Source organism: Corythoichthys intestinalis, chromosome 7 (assembly GCF_030265065.1).
Source record: "Corythoichthys intestinalis isolate RoL2023-P3 chromosome 7, ASM3026506v1, whole genome shotgun sequence".
In the NCBI taxonomy this organism is placed as follows: Eukaryota; Metazoa; Chordata; class Actinopteri; order Syngnathiformes; family Syngnathidae; genus Corythoichthys; species Corythoichthys intestinalis.
In genome coordinates this window covers 36,949,201-36,965,181 of record NC_080401.1, presented here as the reverse complement: position 1 = coordinate 36,965,181, position 15,981 = coordinate 36,949,201, and the positions used below count along the sequence as shown (strand labels likewise).

Genomic DNA, 15,981 nt, shown 5'->3' with positions numbered 1-15,981 from the left:
AAAACTGAAGTCCATCCGTCATTTTGACAGGTTGCGATTCACACCCCAGACCACAGGGTGGCGAGTGAGCATATTAATTAGCTATTGTCTCTCTTGATGCATGACGTCGTTGGCCTTACTCGGAAAAATGTCAAGGCAACTGAGTGTTTGCCTGGCACGGCCAGACTGTTCTCCCTGTATTTTTCAAACACTTAGAGAGAAAAGTCTGGAACACAGCCTCTCGAGTAGGTACAAAATCAATTGACAAATCAGATTTGTTTATTTGCGTGACGTGTTCTTCACGAGCAACGTCACTCTTGCGCGCCGAAAGTCGTCTCTACAACAACACGGATGGCGGGAGAGCCGAGAATATGTTCCAATCCGCGGTAAATTCAGTTTTAAATGAGCTAAAACACATCGACACGAGACATTGACAACAGTCTGTCTCGCGCTAGCCATGTTGAATAAACTCCGTTCTCCTCGTATGTTTACTTCCGCGCGCAAGTCCCTCGTCCTGCCCCCGTTGCTTTGCTAACGGCACGTCTGCCCGTCGCTGATTGGTGCACTCCGCTGTCTGTTTGCCTCTTGTTAAGCTTGTTCGGACAGAATATGAATTAAAAATGAATGAAAACTAAATACTATTGAATATGTCATTATTATCATTTTAAAAATGTAAGTGACGGGTAAAAATAGATTATGACCAGATTTTTATGACACTGTCAGTCAAAATGACAGACAACGAAAAAGTCTAGCGCAAACTCTGCTGCTCCCGTATTGGATCTCTAAGGCTGGGTTCAGACTGTAGGCATATCTGATTCCAATTGGATTCCTCCTCAAATCTGATTTTTCGGGCTGACTGTTCACACTATTTTTAGCAAGTGTCCAAAATCAGATCAGGGCCTTTTCAGACTGGGGTAAATATTTACACACCTGACGGGTTGCTGTGGCAACAATGACGTCATCCAGGAATAGCGTGACTTCACAGACAGACATTTGGGCTGTTCCGACTTAAAAGTATCTTGTCCAAATCTGATATGAAACTACATCCTGTATGTGGTTTCAATCAGTCTCACCAAAATCAGATTTCTGTGCTTTGGGACTGTTCAGACCACAAAAGAGCCATGCGGTTCAATCTGGATTTGCTAAAAATTGAATTTTGGTTGCCAGTCTGAACAAGGCTTAATTGTATTGTATCTTGACCATTCTATTGTTCACTAAGGCTCACTAGTTCTAGTTCTTACCACAGAGAATTCGTCTTTGTCCAATGTGCCATCCCTATCGATGTCACTGAGCTCCCACACCTTCAACACACAGAAAAATCCTTTAAAAATGACAAATATCCCTGAAAACTCATGTACTGTATGTGATGTAAACTCTGACTCATTTTCTTTCTTTCACTTCGACAATCTCATGTCTGACCAAGCATAAGTCATAAGGAAACCTTTATGACTTGCTATGGTTTGTTGGTTCATATGCAGAAAATTTTAATCATCAAATTTGAAAGGGGAAAAAAATTGAAACATTGCTCCATTTTCTTAAAGCAGGAAGCTCATACCCGGCCCAAAATGTCAACTGGCAGTTTGGAGTTGAGCAGGACAGGCTTGACTTTGTCTCCTGTTAGCATCCCACCAACCGGACCAAGGCTGTCAAAGATGGCGTCAAACTTCAACTTCTCTTCAGGCTGAGAGAAAACCAAAATAGACATTTTAAAAAAAGAAAAATATTTCTGTGTGTGTTGTAAACATGGATTATTTTTGTGGTTTCACCAGGCTCAAATCAGTATGAGTTCATTAAAACATACCGGTAGGTATAAAGGCATTACCTTGACAACCCAAGGAAGCTCAGTGGTTAACCCCCCTGCTAACAGTGGGCTGCTTGTGTCCTGCTGGGAACGGGGAGAAAAAAAGAATTTACTAGTTTAAAAAAACACAGTATATCCTTTTTCTAATGTTTAATAGTGGAGATTAACATAAAATTAAAGCCAGTATTTCCAGGACGTGGCTGCTCGATATGGGGCAGCCATTTCAACAATGCCTGTACAGTCTTAGCCAATCAAACGCCATATTCCAGATTGCCAGCCCATCCTCGTGACATCAAAAAAACAAACAAAAAAAAAACGTACAAAAGTTCCAAACATGTTACAGTACTGCACTTTTTAACAGTACAGTGGTACCTCTACATACGAAGTTAATTCGTTCCTGGACCTTGTTTGTAAATCGAAATGGTCATATGTCGAGCAGGATTTTCCCATAAGAACACATTATAATTCCATTAATTCCTTCCAAAGCCCGAATACCTACACTAAATCCTTAATAAATACTGCTGGTACTATTACAAATGGCAATTACACACGGCAAAACAAATAAATTATAATTAAAAAACGGAATAGTAATTATATGTAATAATAATAATAATGAATAGCGTATATGTATATGTAAATACATTTTTAAGTTATGTTCAATTATCGCAATTTTAATCTTTTAACAACATCCAGACATTTATGGACAAGTCTTCAAAGTTTCTTTTGTAGTTTTTGAAAACGAAAGTTTGCATCAAAAGGTTTTTCACCTGAACCAACACTTCAAACTAGTTAAATTCCTTTGTTTTCAGTGTAAATCTACTAGAAATAAGTAAAATGATCTGCTAGTGCTTCAAGTAAATTTTACTCAGACTTCTTGAAGTAAGAAAAATAGCTAGCTGAAAATAAGCTTAATAAACTTATTTAAGTAAAAAGTTAGTAGTTTGGCTGCCACTGACGGCAATGGACATTCAATCCATTTTAACTGGGCTGGAAGCTATCGAGTTATCACTTCCAGCCCTATTCCAATTGAAATAGATTGGACGACTATGCCATCAATAGATGTTTTCAATTTCCCTCTTTTACAAACAACTATGAAACATACTTTGTGGCCTGGGCTGGCAGTGAATGAGTTAAGCTAATGTCTTTTGAATAGATATCCACTAAAATGATTGTTGTACAGCAGCAAACTTACAAATTTGGGGGGCGGAACAGCCACGTTAAGGCTCTTGAGTGCCACCTCCAGGCCATTCTGAGCACAAGCCACTAAGCGCAGTGCGATGAAAAATTGCTGTGGAGATATAACATCAACATTAGTAATATTTATTTTAATGAACACACGATGACGCGTCCTTCAATTTGATTTTATACCTGTTTGTTGAGGGAACCCTTTCGTTCAGAGTCAGACAGATCCCAGATCTGTGGAGGGTATTTATCACCCATCAACATGACATACTAGGCTTGCATAGTTGAACATGCTGGTTTCAAGCGCCACTTACCTTGCCCAAAATCAGGTCAGCCAGGCCCGACCGTTTCAGGAACAGAGCGGCGTCAGCTGCCGCCACCCTCCCGCTGCCTCTGGGATCAACCTGCAGGCAACACAAGCCAAAGGTACAATCAAAACCAAAGCACAGGATGAGTTAGCGCCCTTTCATGATGGTCACAGCAAGCCCTCCATGACATGTTGGGCAGACTAGTCCATCAATAATTTATAGTCTGACTTCCTGTATGGAAAGGGAGAATAGGAGAGGTTCCTCCAACATGATCATTATCAATGAAGCTCCTGTAAATTTGTAAAATACTTGCTAGTCACAATATTAGGTACACTTTCAATTCCATGAATTCAAAACAAAAGCCGTGCAAAAATAAAGGTGATTTCTTTTAACTCTTTGGCTGCCATTGACGGTGGTAGACGACCAATCTACTCAAAATGGATTGAATGTCTATTGCCGTTAATGGATGTTTTTAATGTAAATTTTATTATTTTACTAATGATAACACATAGTATGTGAATACTATACATAAGGTATACCTGGGATGTAGGGCTGTCACGATAAACTGACAGCTATTGTGATAGTTGATTAATTGTTTAGTAGGCTTGGGCTTTAAGTCAATTTTATGAATTGATTTGAGGTTTTCTTTTATATTGCGGATGAACTTATTCTTTCCAATTAGGATGTCTAGCAACCATTACTCAATAGTCTATTCTATTAGAGTGTTTCTTGTTTTAGTTATTACTTTGTATTAAGAGGCTGACTGCACATATGAGAGAAAATTACATTTAGGAGTTTTTTCACTTTATTTCCATTACTTTTGTTCAAAATCAGTGTTAATTGGCTATCAAAAAAATGTATGTGCATACCTGTCGATAGTATTTGTCGTAAATGGGATTCCCACTCGACAGCTGTAGAGGAAGAAGACAAACAAAACATGTAAAGGTCCACATTGATTGAGGAAAAAAAAACATTTACAAATGTGGTCATATAAAGTGCTCAAATACAGTGTGATAAAAAAAAAAAAAATCCCACCCTTCGATTGTCAAATGTTATTATCAGAGACAAGATAATGTTGTTTTGCATCTCCAAAGGCAGAATATTCTCATACAACTTACCCCAGTCAGTCTATGTCAGTGTTATTTATACAAAATGGCAGAATTGGGAAAAAAATAGGGCCCAGTCCAGTGTTGTCTCAGATTACTTGAAAAATTAATTCAATTACTGATTAAACGTCAAAAAAAGTAATCTAGTTACTTTACTGATTACTTCATTATCAAAGTAACTACGTTACTTTAAAAATCATTTATCGGTTACTTTTTACCAATTTTTCTCCCTTTGCCGCCTCAACATAAGAATGACAACAAAAATATGTCATCGCATGTAATTGACTTTCCGATCATTGAATTCAAAGAGGAAGATCAGAATTTTTCACAGATGGCTTAATCTTCGAGTTAGCGGGGGTTTAATTAGTCGACGGAGTTGATTTCAACCACCACTGACTTGCGCTAGCTTGGCCACTCCGGAGCTCTGAAACTAACAAAAAACTGACAAACTGCATGGAATTTGTTAAAATCAACTCCACAGACTAATTAAACCACCGCTAACTCGAAGATTCAGCCTAATGTCAAAAATTCTGAATTTCGGGTTAGGGTTTAGGGTTAACAGCATATCAGTGCCAATGTAAAACAATGCAAATTGACTGCACAATAATAACAATACACAAATGAATTGCACAGTGCAATGAACACAAGGGTGGGGGAGGGCGCGGATTTGCGCGCACAACCAAGAAGTACACCGTACACAAAATGTGGCGGCAGCTAAGCACTATACACTTAATCGGACTTTTTAAAAAATCCCAAAGATACGGCATAAATGTGTAACACGAATATGATATAAACAATGCTCGCCGATGACGACCCGCCGTTGCGATGGCAAAGCTACAAAACGGCCGCGCATGTGGCAGCTTCAACCTATTGCTGGAACCCTCCAGATAGAAGTAAAAATACCTTCATTCATGGACGCACATAGATCAACATTCCCTCGCACATCTCAACAGACGGCTGCGCTTGGCTCAAATGTGAATACACACATGCTGGCACACGCCTTTCAACTCCCAAAACGCGTGTGACTTGAGACCAAAACAGGAAGTGTGAGTGGTTACCATGGAAACTAACACACAGTGCGAACCTTTCTAATATTTTCTATTCAAAATGCTCTTCGTACATGACTACAATATCCTTCATTCTACACACATTATGAGGCAATAACATAATAGTAACGTACAGACACTAAGGAAACTAGTCACATTACTGGTTTGGAAAAATGAACGCGTTAGATTACTCGTTACAGAAAGAAAGTAATCAGATTATAGTTAGTGACAACACTCTTTTACCTCCAAACTGTCAGAACATTTTATAGAAAACAACTTAATCTTGTTCAATTCAAGGGCGTAGGTTTGCATAGGGACGGTAGGGACAAAACACTAGCAACTTTTCAGGATGCTCAAATTGTCCTCACCAACTTTTAAGCAACCTTATTTGCGTTATGAGATGACTTTAGTTATATGTCATTTAGATTGTTTTCCCATATGTTTTAATTGTTGTAATTGACCCCACCATTATTAAGTGAATTATTTTTATTATGTCCAGACTTACATGTACTTATTTTCAATTGCTGGATGTGCCGGCCCATTTTTTCCCCCCTCCTTAACGCTTATTTGATTGGCTGATGACTTGACCCCCCCCCCCCCCCCCCCCCCAACAAACACACACACACTAGATATCAGGGATATTAGAAGTTTTTTTCCAGCCAGTAGCAGCCACTGTAAGAAATGTAAAAAGACATCAATGTTGTGGAAGTGGTGAACACACCACTAATTTTGCAACTAAAAGTCTGACCTGCATCAGAGTTAGCATAACATTAAACTGTTTGCACATGCTAACTTGCAAAACTTGAGTAGGAAGCTGCTTAGAGAGAAGGGTCCTCCTGTATGTTTTCTACTGTTAACGTCAAATTAACTGTGAGAAATGTAGTGAACCGAGGCCTAAACCCCTAATCCCCAATTTTACTTTTTATTTTATTTACGAGGTCTTAAAGCTGCCCACATGAGCTTTCATTATTTTGTTGAGTTTAGCTGTGCTTGTGGACAAAAGCAGTAGTGTTATACCTGAAGGACAGCTCAATTTTTATTTAATTTTTTGTTAATCCCTGACAAAGAATTTTTTTCAGTTATATTTAATTTCTTTATTTAGACAATGTTAAGTGGTCTTAAGACAAATGTTTATTTTTTTTAATTCCTCGATCGTTAAGAGATGATGAACAAGCGTGTAGAGCTGAAACGAATACTCGAGGAACTCGAGTTTAAAAACTGATCCGAGTAATTTTATTCACCTCGAGGAATCGTTTAATTTTGCCAGCTCTAAGCATCACGTTTTGCCCAGACTACTTTTAATACAGGACAACGCGCTGACGTCACGTGCGTAAAGGAGGAAGCAATAAAAAATAAAAAAAACCTGACTGCAGCCGACAGCCTACGCCGATGTTGCTACAAACTACGCCCGCATGATGCTAGTGTGGTAGCAGGTAGTGTCCGATGCGTCTCATAGATATCGCATGCATTTAGGAGTAGATGCGAAATGACAGACTCTGCCGCGTCTGGGCAGCGTTAGTAAACAGCCGCCATCTTTAAACAGTATACTTTTTTAGAGCAAATAAATATAATGTTACTGGCACTCGCTCACGTAACATTAGCCCTTCGGAGGGCTAGGTTTCTATTGATTATGAATGACCACTGTCGATGCGTGGCTAATGTGTCTTACATACAGGCTTTATTTAATCTGTAAAAACACAGCGCTGTTGAGTGATGAGGGTGTAAAATTAAAACATAATAAACCTAACTGTCAGTTTTAGCTCAGTAGTCATTGCTGAATAAAACACCAAGTAGCACTGGTCCCTAATGTGCTCCAATACAGCAGGTATCATACATTTATTTTGAACACTGCAAAAACTCAAAATCCTCTCAGCACTTACAGTTCGGACTAACTGAAAACTTAACTAGAACTTAAAAATAGCTTGACACAAATGGAAATTCAATTGAAACACGTGGGAAAAACACGTAGCTTTCAAGTGATGTGTGTTATCTAGCGTAATTACATTTTTAGGTAAGAATTTTTTTTTTTTCTAATAAGATCTAGAAGTTTTTTGAGTGAAAGCAGTGAAATTTTTTTTCTAGTCACATCTGAGATGCAATTGTTGGCTGTTTTCAACAATGTACATCGAAAATAAAGACATTGATTGACTGAAAATGGTTCAATATTGGAATAAATGTTAATTTAATTTTAATTTAATTTTTCTCATGTATATTTATAATTGCTCTTTACCTAAAAAAAAAAGTTTTATCCGATTACTCGATTAATCGATAGAATTTTCAGTCGATTACTCGATTACTAAAATATTCGCTAGCTGCAGCCCTACAGGCGTGTATTTATTTTGTATGTTAATATAACTGAAGTTATGTTCAAATAATTGAATTTAGAATTGCTCTTAAAACCGGACATTTTTTTTCTAGAAAAATGTTTCTTAAGTAGTTTTTAAATACAAAGGTTCGAATTAAACAGTGTAGGCTGAACCAATACATATAAAAGTTAGTATAAATCCGTACAGATTTATTTGCATTGATTTATTTTGAATTTCCCGTCCCCAGCAAAAAGTGTACATGCAAGTTATACTGTCATATTACCCCTACCATTGTTGAGAGCAAACCTACGCCCTTGGTTCAATTTTTAATAGACGTACGACATGTTTGATTGAACAACAGCATTAAACTATCCATGTTTTGCAAATAAACAATATGATAAAACTGAGAATAAAGCCAGGGGCTTCTATTTTGCGCTATACAGCAGATTTGGCCTTATATGTCTTGACCTCACTAAACTCACTTTCCTCTTTCAATATAGCTGACCGTCCACAGCTGGGCAGAAGAGGAAGACAGTCAGCACTTCCTTCTTCATGTGTAGCTATTCTCTAAAAAGGAGGAGCAGGTGCAGCGAGGAACAACACAAGATCTTGCGAAATGAGCCTCTTACACAACTTCTGAAAAAGGACTCCAGTAAGGCAAAGATCTGCCGGACTTTTCGGATGCGTTTGGCCACTTCACATCTAACATTGGTGACTGCAGATTGACAGTCTGATAACTGAGCACACACACTTATCTCTCCATGGCCAGGCTTTTTTTCCCCCCACATAGTAGTGTGCCTGGGACTAATTGTGGCTGCAAACAAAGTCAACATTGTACTAAAGCGCTTCCACTTGATCTTTACTGAGCCTTCAATGATGCCCACACCTCCAGAATACACAGTTATTCTAGTTCAGATGACACAAATCTGATTTTTTAAACTTTTTTTTTTGGTTAAACTCTTAAGTGGCACAATATGCCTATAAAATATGGAAATAGAAGACAAAGAGATAACTTAAGAGTGGAATATGACCTCTTCCAAATATGGAGACATTCAATTTGGATTGAATATCTGCTATTGTGAGTGCAGCATAATAGGATTGGAACACACAATCTGGTGAAAGATGTACACCCGCGCCTGCCCAAACAATATAAACAATAAAAATAATAGCCAAAAGCAACGACTTTGAAATACACGATGGTCTAATTTTGCTACCATATTGCGTCCATCATAATAAAAGTTAAATATTTGTGTGTCCATCATAATAATGGAACATATTTGTTGACAGCTGCCGGTGTAAAAATAGAAATAAAATCCAATTATTCTCTGTCATGTTTGTAAAATGTAAATGTTTCTTTACTGGGATTTCTTTATATGGTTAGAAGAAACACAATCCAATCTAGTGCTGCAACAATTAATCGATTAACTCGAGTAATTCGATTGGAGAATAGCTTCGAACAAAATTTTGCTGCTTCAAATTTTCGTTTGAGTGGTGTTATAATGGTTTGTTTGAAGGTGTTTGCATTTAGTTTTATTGATTTGGGTGGATAAACTGTGCTCTAGTGGCATCAGTGAATATTACATAACTCAACATGGCTGAATCCAGCTGCGCACTGTTCAGGCCAACATAAGCTAATATGTTATTTTTATACACTCGGAATTTGGTTTATAGGTAAATTTAGCTGTTTTTTTTGTGGGAACATGTGTTTGAATGATTTGCTAAGAGTTTTTTTTTTTTTTAAGTTAGCATTTTATAGGAATTATGCTAGCGGACTTTTGCTTTGCAAGTTAGCCAATTGTTGTTTGTTGACTTAAATCCTCATTTATTTAATTTTTAATATCGTGTGAGGCTAAGATCAAGTATTTTAATCCACTTTTAAATGAATGTGCAATTCTGCATAGTTCGGTGCAACACTCGGGAATTTTGTGTTCGCATTTAATACTCTTTTGAAAGTGCAATCTTAGTTTTACATCTCCTAAAATATATTCTGCAACACATTAAATGTTCCTAATCCGATAACTCGATTATTCAAACTAACTAGTTGATGGATTAATCGACTACTAAAATAAGTGATAGCTGCAGCTCTAATCCAATCTAAATCGTAATTATTTTCCTGAAATTAGTTCAGACCAACACTAATCCATCACTACAAGTCTCGTTTCAATATATTTAACCAATCGACTACAACCATAAACTCACATATCATTATTCTAAGTGGCCCCACTGGCCCCCATATTTTCAAATTGGGTAATTTAAGTGAAGGTAGCCAAAAACAACAAATTTTAATTTGTGGTCAAAAGAGGCACAACGTCCATGGTCTCATTCTACGATGCCCTACACAACATGAAAGATGTCTTTTTTTTGCCTAGTGAGGCTTTTGTGCTTTTTCACCAGTGTAAACAAACACAATAACAAAGTATTTTTCTTGAAGCTGAATTTGCCTTGTTTTTTTTTTTCTATGACTATGCATCATTGACATTGTATATCACCTCAGAACAAGACAGGAGTGTGACAATATATGGATATGGTGATATATTGCGATGCTTTGTACATCAGTAGATTATCGATAAGCTCCCGCCGGGAATCAATATATTGTGTTAAAAAATGTCACTGTTTAGTAAAAGAATCAACAGGTTGCTAATGAAATGTCCCACTAGAAAAGTGCCTGTTAAGACACTCATTTGTTTTTAAGAGAGTTGCTATAATAGTGTTCCTGTATTTATTTGTATCACTGAAATATGGCAGAAAAAACACACAAGGTTGTTCTGTCCTTGCAACCACCTTTTAAATTAACTACTGTATTTTAAGCCAAAAGAATTGTTGTGTTTGATAGAACAATGTCTATATGCTACCATAGCAGTTTCATGGTGCAATATGCCCTCGGACTTATTTGTCCATTTTACCCCTGAGACCCACGTTTCCGGACACATCGCAACTGCTTTTGTTTCAATCCAGCCATAAAAATAAGGTAAGTAATTATACTTATGATGTGATGGAAAGATTGGCTTCCTCTCCCAGGCCCTCAGAAGAGCCGTGCACTCTGGAAAATGAATGTAAAATCTTTTTACATCTCTTTTTCATACGAGTCGATGTGTCCTTTCACCCAACAATTATAACATGACAAGGAAATCAGCTTTACGAAATACATAAAATAAAGTTTCTGTTACAAAATGTTACTCGAAGTGTTTTATTTAATATGTGCCAGGATGGGTGTCCAAAACCTATTTTTTTAAATGAGAAAAAAAAAAAAAAAAAAAAAAGTTTTCAAAAATGTCTTTTTCACACACCTGATTTGTCCTACTTTTAAGGTGTCATAAAATGCCCTCCTGTTCAAAAATTTTTTCCCCCAGTAAATAAAGATTTGAAGCTTTCCAATGATGTATCACACATGCATATAGGAAAATTTTTAAATTTGCTCAAATTGGGGGTCTCTAAGTGGAACTTCAAGCCACCTGAGTGTTTTCTGCCATGTTCTTATAGTTTTTGAGAATGACTGTTTTGACTAAAGATGTCCCGATCGATCGGGATGCCGATCGATCGGGTCCGATCCGTCATTTTCAAAGTATCGGAATCGGCAAAAAAATATCGGACATGCCTTTTTTTAGTATGTATATATTTTTTAATTATATAGTTTTCTAATTGTATTTATCGTTACAAACAAAATGTCTTACACTCATCCAGAGTCTTTAGTTTTGGCTTAAAGTAGGGCTATCAAATTTATCGCGTTAATGGCGGTAATTACTTTAAAAAATTAATCACGTTAAAATATTTAACGCAATTAACGCATGCGCTGCACGACCCACTCACGCACTGTCGCGTTCAATCTATAATGGCGCCGTTTTACCTATATATAGAGCTAAAAGGCAGCATAAAATGAGTAGAGTGAATTTTGGCAGTCTTTGGAGCCTTTTTTTTAAATGGCTAAAGCCTTACAATCCCCCTCTCAACAATTAGAATTATCGTAGGAAGCAATGTGGGGAAGAAAGGTAGTGGTTGATCTTTTTCTTAACACCCTATGTTATTTCCCAAGGCAGAGAAGATATAGCAATTGGTGCCACTACGCACAGTCATGGTTGCACTTCCCATCATGCATTTCGGCAGAACAGTATGGGAAGCAATGTGGGGAAGAAAGGTAGTAGTTGATCTTAACACCCTATGTTATTTCCCAAGTCAGAGAAGATATAGCAATTGGTGCCACTACGCACAGTCATGGTTGCACTTCCCATCGTGCATTTGGGCAGAACAGTTAAATGGCTACAGTGTCATTTACTGAAAGCTCAACAAATACACTAGATGGCAATATTTAGCCACAATATACAAAGTCACATTTATTCTTTAAGAATTACAAGTCTTTCTATCCGTGGATCCCACTCACAGAAAGAATGTTAATAATGTAAATGCCATCTTGAGGATTTATTGTCATAATAAACAAATACAGTACTTAGGTACTGTATGTTGAATGTATATATTCGTCTGAGTTTTATTCATTTTTTTCTTAATGTGTTGCCAAAATGTATATGATTGGGAAAAATTATCGGGAATGATTGGAATTGAATCGGGAGCAAAAAAAAACCAATTGGATCGGGAAATATCGGGATCGGCAGATACTCAAACTAAAACGATTGGGATCGGATCGGGAGCAAAAAAACCATGATCGGCACAACCCTAGTTTTGAAAGATTGTCCGTCAAAGTGCAAAAAATAAACATGAACAAAAAATGTTTATTCTTCTATTTAGAGTTTTTCTCTCCAACAGTTGTATCATAGAATGTCGTAGGTTGATTTCTTTACCCATTTTATCGATAACTGCTGTATCACAGTATTGCGAGATAATCGTTATCGTGAGTCTTGTATCGCAAATGGTATCGTGAGGTACCGAGAGGTTCCCACTCCTAGTACAAGGCACCTTATGTTGCTCAACAGCTCCTTGTGCTTGTGTGTTTATATTCAAAACGTACTGTGTATTTTGCTGTAGTAGATTTGTTCACTGTAGTACTAAAGTTGCTCCAAATACAAGAAAAAAATCTTTTTACCATATTAACAAATTGATAGGCTTTATAGAAATAATTTCTAATATTCCTTCTTCAGTCCAGTACTTTTGAATACAATTTATGGCTACACACCCACCACAGAGTTTAGCTCAAAGAGACAAAAAAGCCAACAAAATACGCGAGCCATTCAGCGACCCAGCATTATACTTCCGTGAAAACCTTGACGTAGAGGCTGCCATTGATGGCACTAGACGTCCAACCCATTTTGAAAGGGGGACTTCTCACAGTCGAAATGGTTTGGACGTCTAGCACCGTCAATGGCACGTGAACGTGAGCATTCACAGCCGCCAGTCCTCAACAAAATCAACTTTAGTCAATCTGGGAGTAGGCATGTGCCGGTATGAGATTCTGACGATATGATAACCTTAAGCAAGACTATCACAGTTTCACGGTAGTGCAACTACAGCAAATGTGTTACTTTGACATATCTGGAGGGAAAAACTTTTTTCCATTGAACAGGATTTTTATTTTTCAAAACATATTAGCAAATTGAAACATAAGTATAATGTTAAGTTAAATAAAAAAATTAAGAAAAGGAACAAAAAAATAACTGAAATATTCAGAATAAAAATAAATGCCGTCCTTTAAGTTAGCCAAAACCCACAGTCACAGCTCAACATTATTACCATCAGAACAAAAATAATTGAATTATTTTCCATAAAAACCACGTGTGTATGACTCATATCATGTTTACATTATACACACTCTTTTTCTCAACACCGACAGTTGCCAGAGGGGGGAAAAAAACACGTTTTACCACCGCTAGACACACTAAACACGCAGGAGTTAACTCTTGCAGCTGGTGGGAAACGTTCATGACAGTGTTTACGAACCTTTAATTTTGTATAAATGCAAAATCATATTGGAGGTATTGCTTCCTTGGCAGCCACCCTCCGCAGACATGTTTTACATGTCGGTTGGCCCTCCTCCTCTAAGCCAAGGCCATCTGTAACCTTTCTGTAGCCGAAGTATTCCCATAACAGAGATTTAGTTTTTTTCGATGGGTTGGGTCCGGTGTTGCACCTCCTCCAGCCATCGTGTAGCACAGCTGATTCACTGACACTGAGCAACAACCGGTGGGAGAGGGTTGAGCCTGGCAGCTGCAATTTTTGGGACATAAAAACAGCTAATACCGTACAGATGGTATGACGGAAAATTTTTGCTCTCCGCCGGGCGGTTTGCTGATCCGCGAAGACAATCGACAACCCAGTCGTCATGTAAAATAATCCGGGCTAGTTATGTGTGATTTTCCGCTTCGAAGATTTTGAAACATCACTCGGTTCGGGTTAGCATGTCGGCTAGCTGTCACACCTCTTGGTTTGTTTACATTCTCTGAAGCTGGGGAACAGAAATTACATATGTCCGATTTAGGTGTCATATAATATCGTTCGGGAGGTGCGACAGTAAATGTGAAGTCGACAGTTTTGACCATTATGGAGTAATTTTGCCATGTCGTCCTGAATAAGTATATTTTTATTATTTCATATTCCATTTAGCACAAGACTGTTATTTGTCATGACCATGCCATTTATTTAGCTATTGGGGAAAAATACTTGGATAAAAAAAAAACCTGTAATCCTGTAAAAATATTGGAGTAGAGAGACTGAAACGATGACATTTTGCGGCTCTCTTTGTCGCGTTTTCCTCGTTCTGAATAATTCCCCCTCAATGGGCTGCATACTAAATCAGATGAAATCGTTACTCCGCTGACGTCATCCACCTGTTGGGGACGCTAGAGCCCCTATAATGGTAGGCGTGGCTAACCGGCAGATTAAAAAACTAATTTCTCGTCATCTGCGCTTTGCTAAATTGTTGTATATAGTCAAATCGTCTCAAAATATGATTCTAATTCACATAATAACGCTATTTAACACTTTTTTTCTCCTGTCGTATGCTCTTTAATGACAGTATATGAGTTGAGGTGACTGTTTATTGGCTACCAAGGCGACATTATTACTTCAAGTGTCACAACAATAAACCCACTCAAGTGGTCACGCACTCTGCTTATATGTGTTGAGGCAACAGCAGCTCAGGTGACACCTGCAACAAGCTTTTTTGACAGCTCACTTGTTTTGTCCTCAAACCCAAGTGTCAGTGTCAAGACGCCAAGTCCTCTATGCCGTTAACCCCAAATCGTAGAAAACAAATAAAAACGTGCTCAAAAAGCGTAGTTCCATCAACTATCAACTAACATCGACTTCGTAGTGTCCAGAAAAATGACAGTACAGGACAGCCACACATGTCACGTTCAAGCCACTTACAACCAGCACATATTGCGGTGAAAACAAGACGCTTGTCTGCTACAGCGTGCATTTTTCAAGTACACAACTACAAAACGAAGCTTTGTAAGGCGACGTAGCTTCTCCTAAATGCGAAACTTGAGTCTGAAACGGGATAAAACACTGCCCACAAACTAGCTGAGACCTAGCAGGCTAGTTAGCTAGCTAGCTACGCCCTTACGCAGTCCCCAAAGAGATTAGGCACAAACTTTTCCCAGTCATAAGCAAAGCACTGTAAACTTCCCCCCCGCAAAAAAGAGCACAATAATCGAGGGTAGCCCGCGTTTGTGTCCGCCGCGGTCCTCGCCGGCTAGCCAAGGGGTTACGAGCGAGGAAGACGGCGGACACGAAGCGCTGGCTTTCGCCACGAGAAGAGTTTGGATGAAAGCGTTACCTGAGTCAGAGACAGAGAGGCGGCCATAGTCTTTCTGCTAAATTCCCACTGCTGCCTTCAAGCCGCGCTGTTGCCACTCTCTCATAAGCTACAAAACATGGAAGTGGATCTCCAGCACAACTGGAATGAATGAGCACGCAAATTCCGAGCCAACACAGCTAGTTACAGTGCCCTCCATAATTATTGGCACTAGGGTTGTTCCAATCATGTTTTTTTTGCTCCCGATCCGATCCCGATCGTTTTCGTTTGAGTATCTGCCGATTCCGATATTTCCCGATCCGATTGCTTTTTTTTTTTGCTCCCGATTCAATTCCAATCATTCCCGATAATTTTTCCTGATCATATACATTTTGGCAATGCATTAAGAAAAAAATGAATAAAACTCGGACCAATATATACATTCAACATATATTTGTTTATTATGACAATAAATCCTCAAGATGGCATTTACATTATTAACATTCTTTCTGTGAGAAGGATCCACGGATAGAAAGACTTGTCATTCTTAAAGGATAAATGTGACTTTGTAT

The 15,981-nt window shown here is 38.1% G+C and overlaps 1 protein-coding gene across 2 annotated transcripts in view; it reads right to left on the bottom strand.

Moving 5' to 3' along the window:
- eps15 (epidermal growth factor receptor pathway substrate 15) overlaps window positions 1-15,573 on the bottom strand; it is a 68,628-nt gene extending 53,055 nt beyond the window's left edge. The window contains exons 1-8 of one of the 2 annotated variants that reach the window (XM_057841081.1): window positions 15,452-15,573; window positions 4,140-4,181; window positions 3,277-3,366; window positions 3,149-3,196; window positions 2,973-3,068; window positions 1,802-1,861; window positions 1,535-1,660; window positions 1,221-1,280 (exon numbers count right to left, since the gene is read on the bottom strand). In XM_057841081.1, the coding sequence (XP_057697064.1) occupies window positions 1,221-1,280; window positions 1,535-1,660; window positions 1,802-1,861; window positions 2,973-3,068; window positions 3,149-3,196; window positions 3,277-3,366; window positions 4,140-4,181; window positions 15,452-15,478 (549 nt within the window). In that variant the 5' untranslated portion in view covers window positions 15,479-15,573. Of the gene's footprint in view, window positions 1-1,220; window positions 1,281-1,534; window positions 1,661-1,801; window positions 1,865-2,972; window positions 3,069-3,148; window positions 3,197-3,276; window positions 3,367-4,139; window positions 4,182-15,451 lie in introns of both variants that reach the window. The other variant, XM_057841080.1, reaches the window with a different exon arrangement.
- Between the last annotated feature and the right edge of the window lie 408 nt (window positions 15,574-15,981).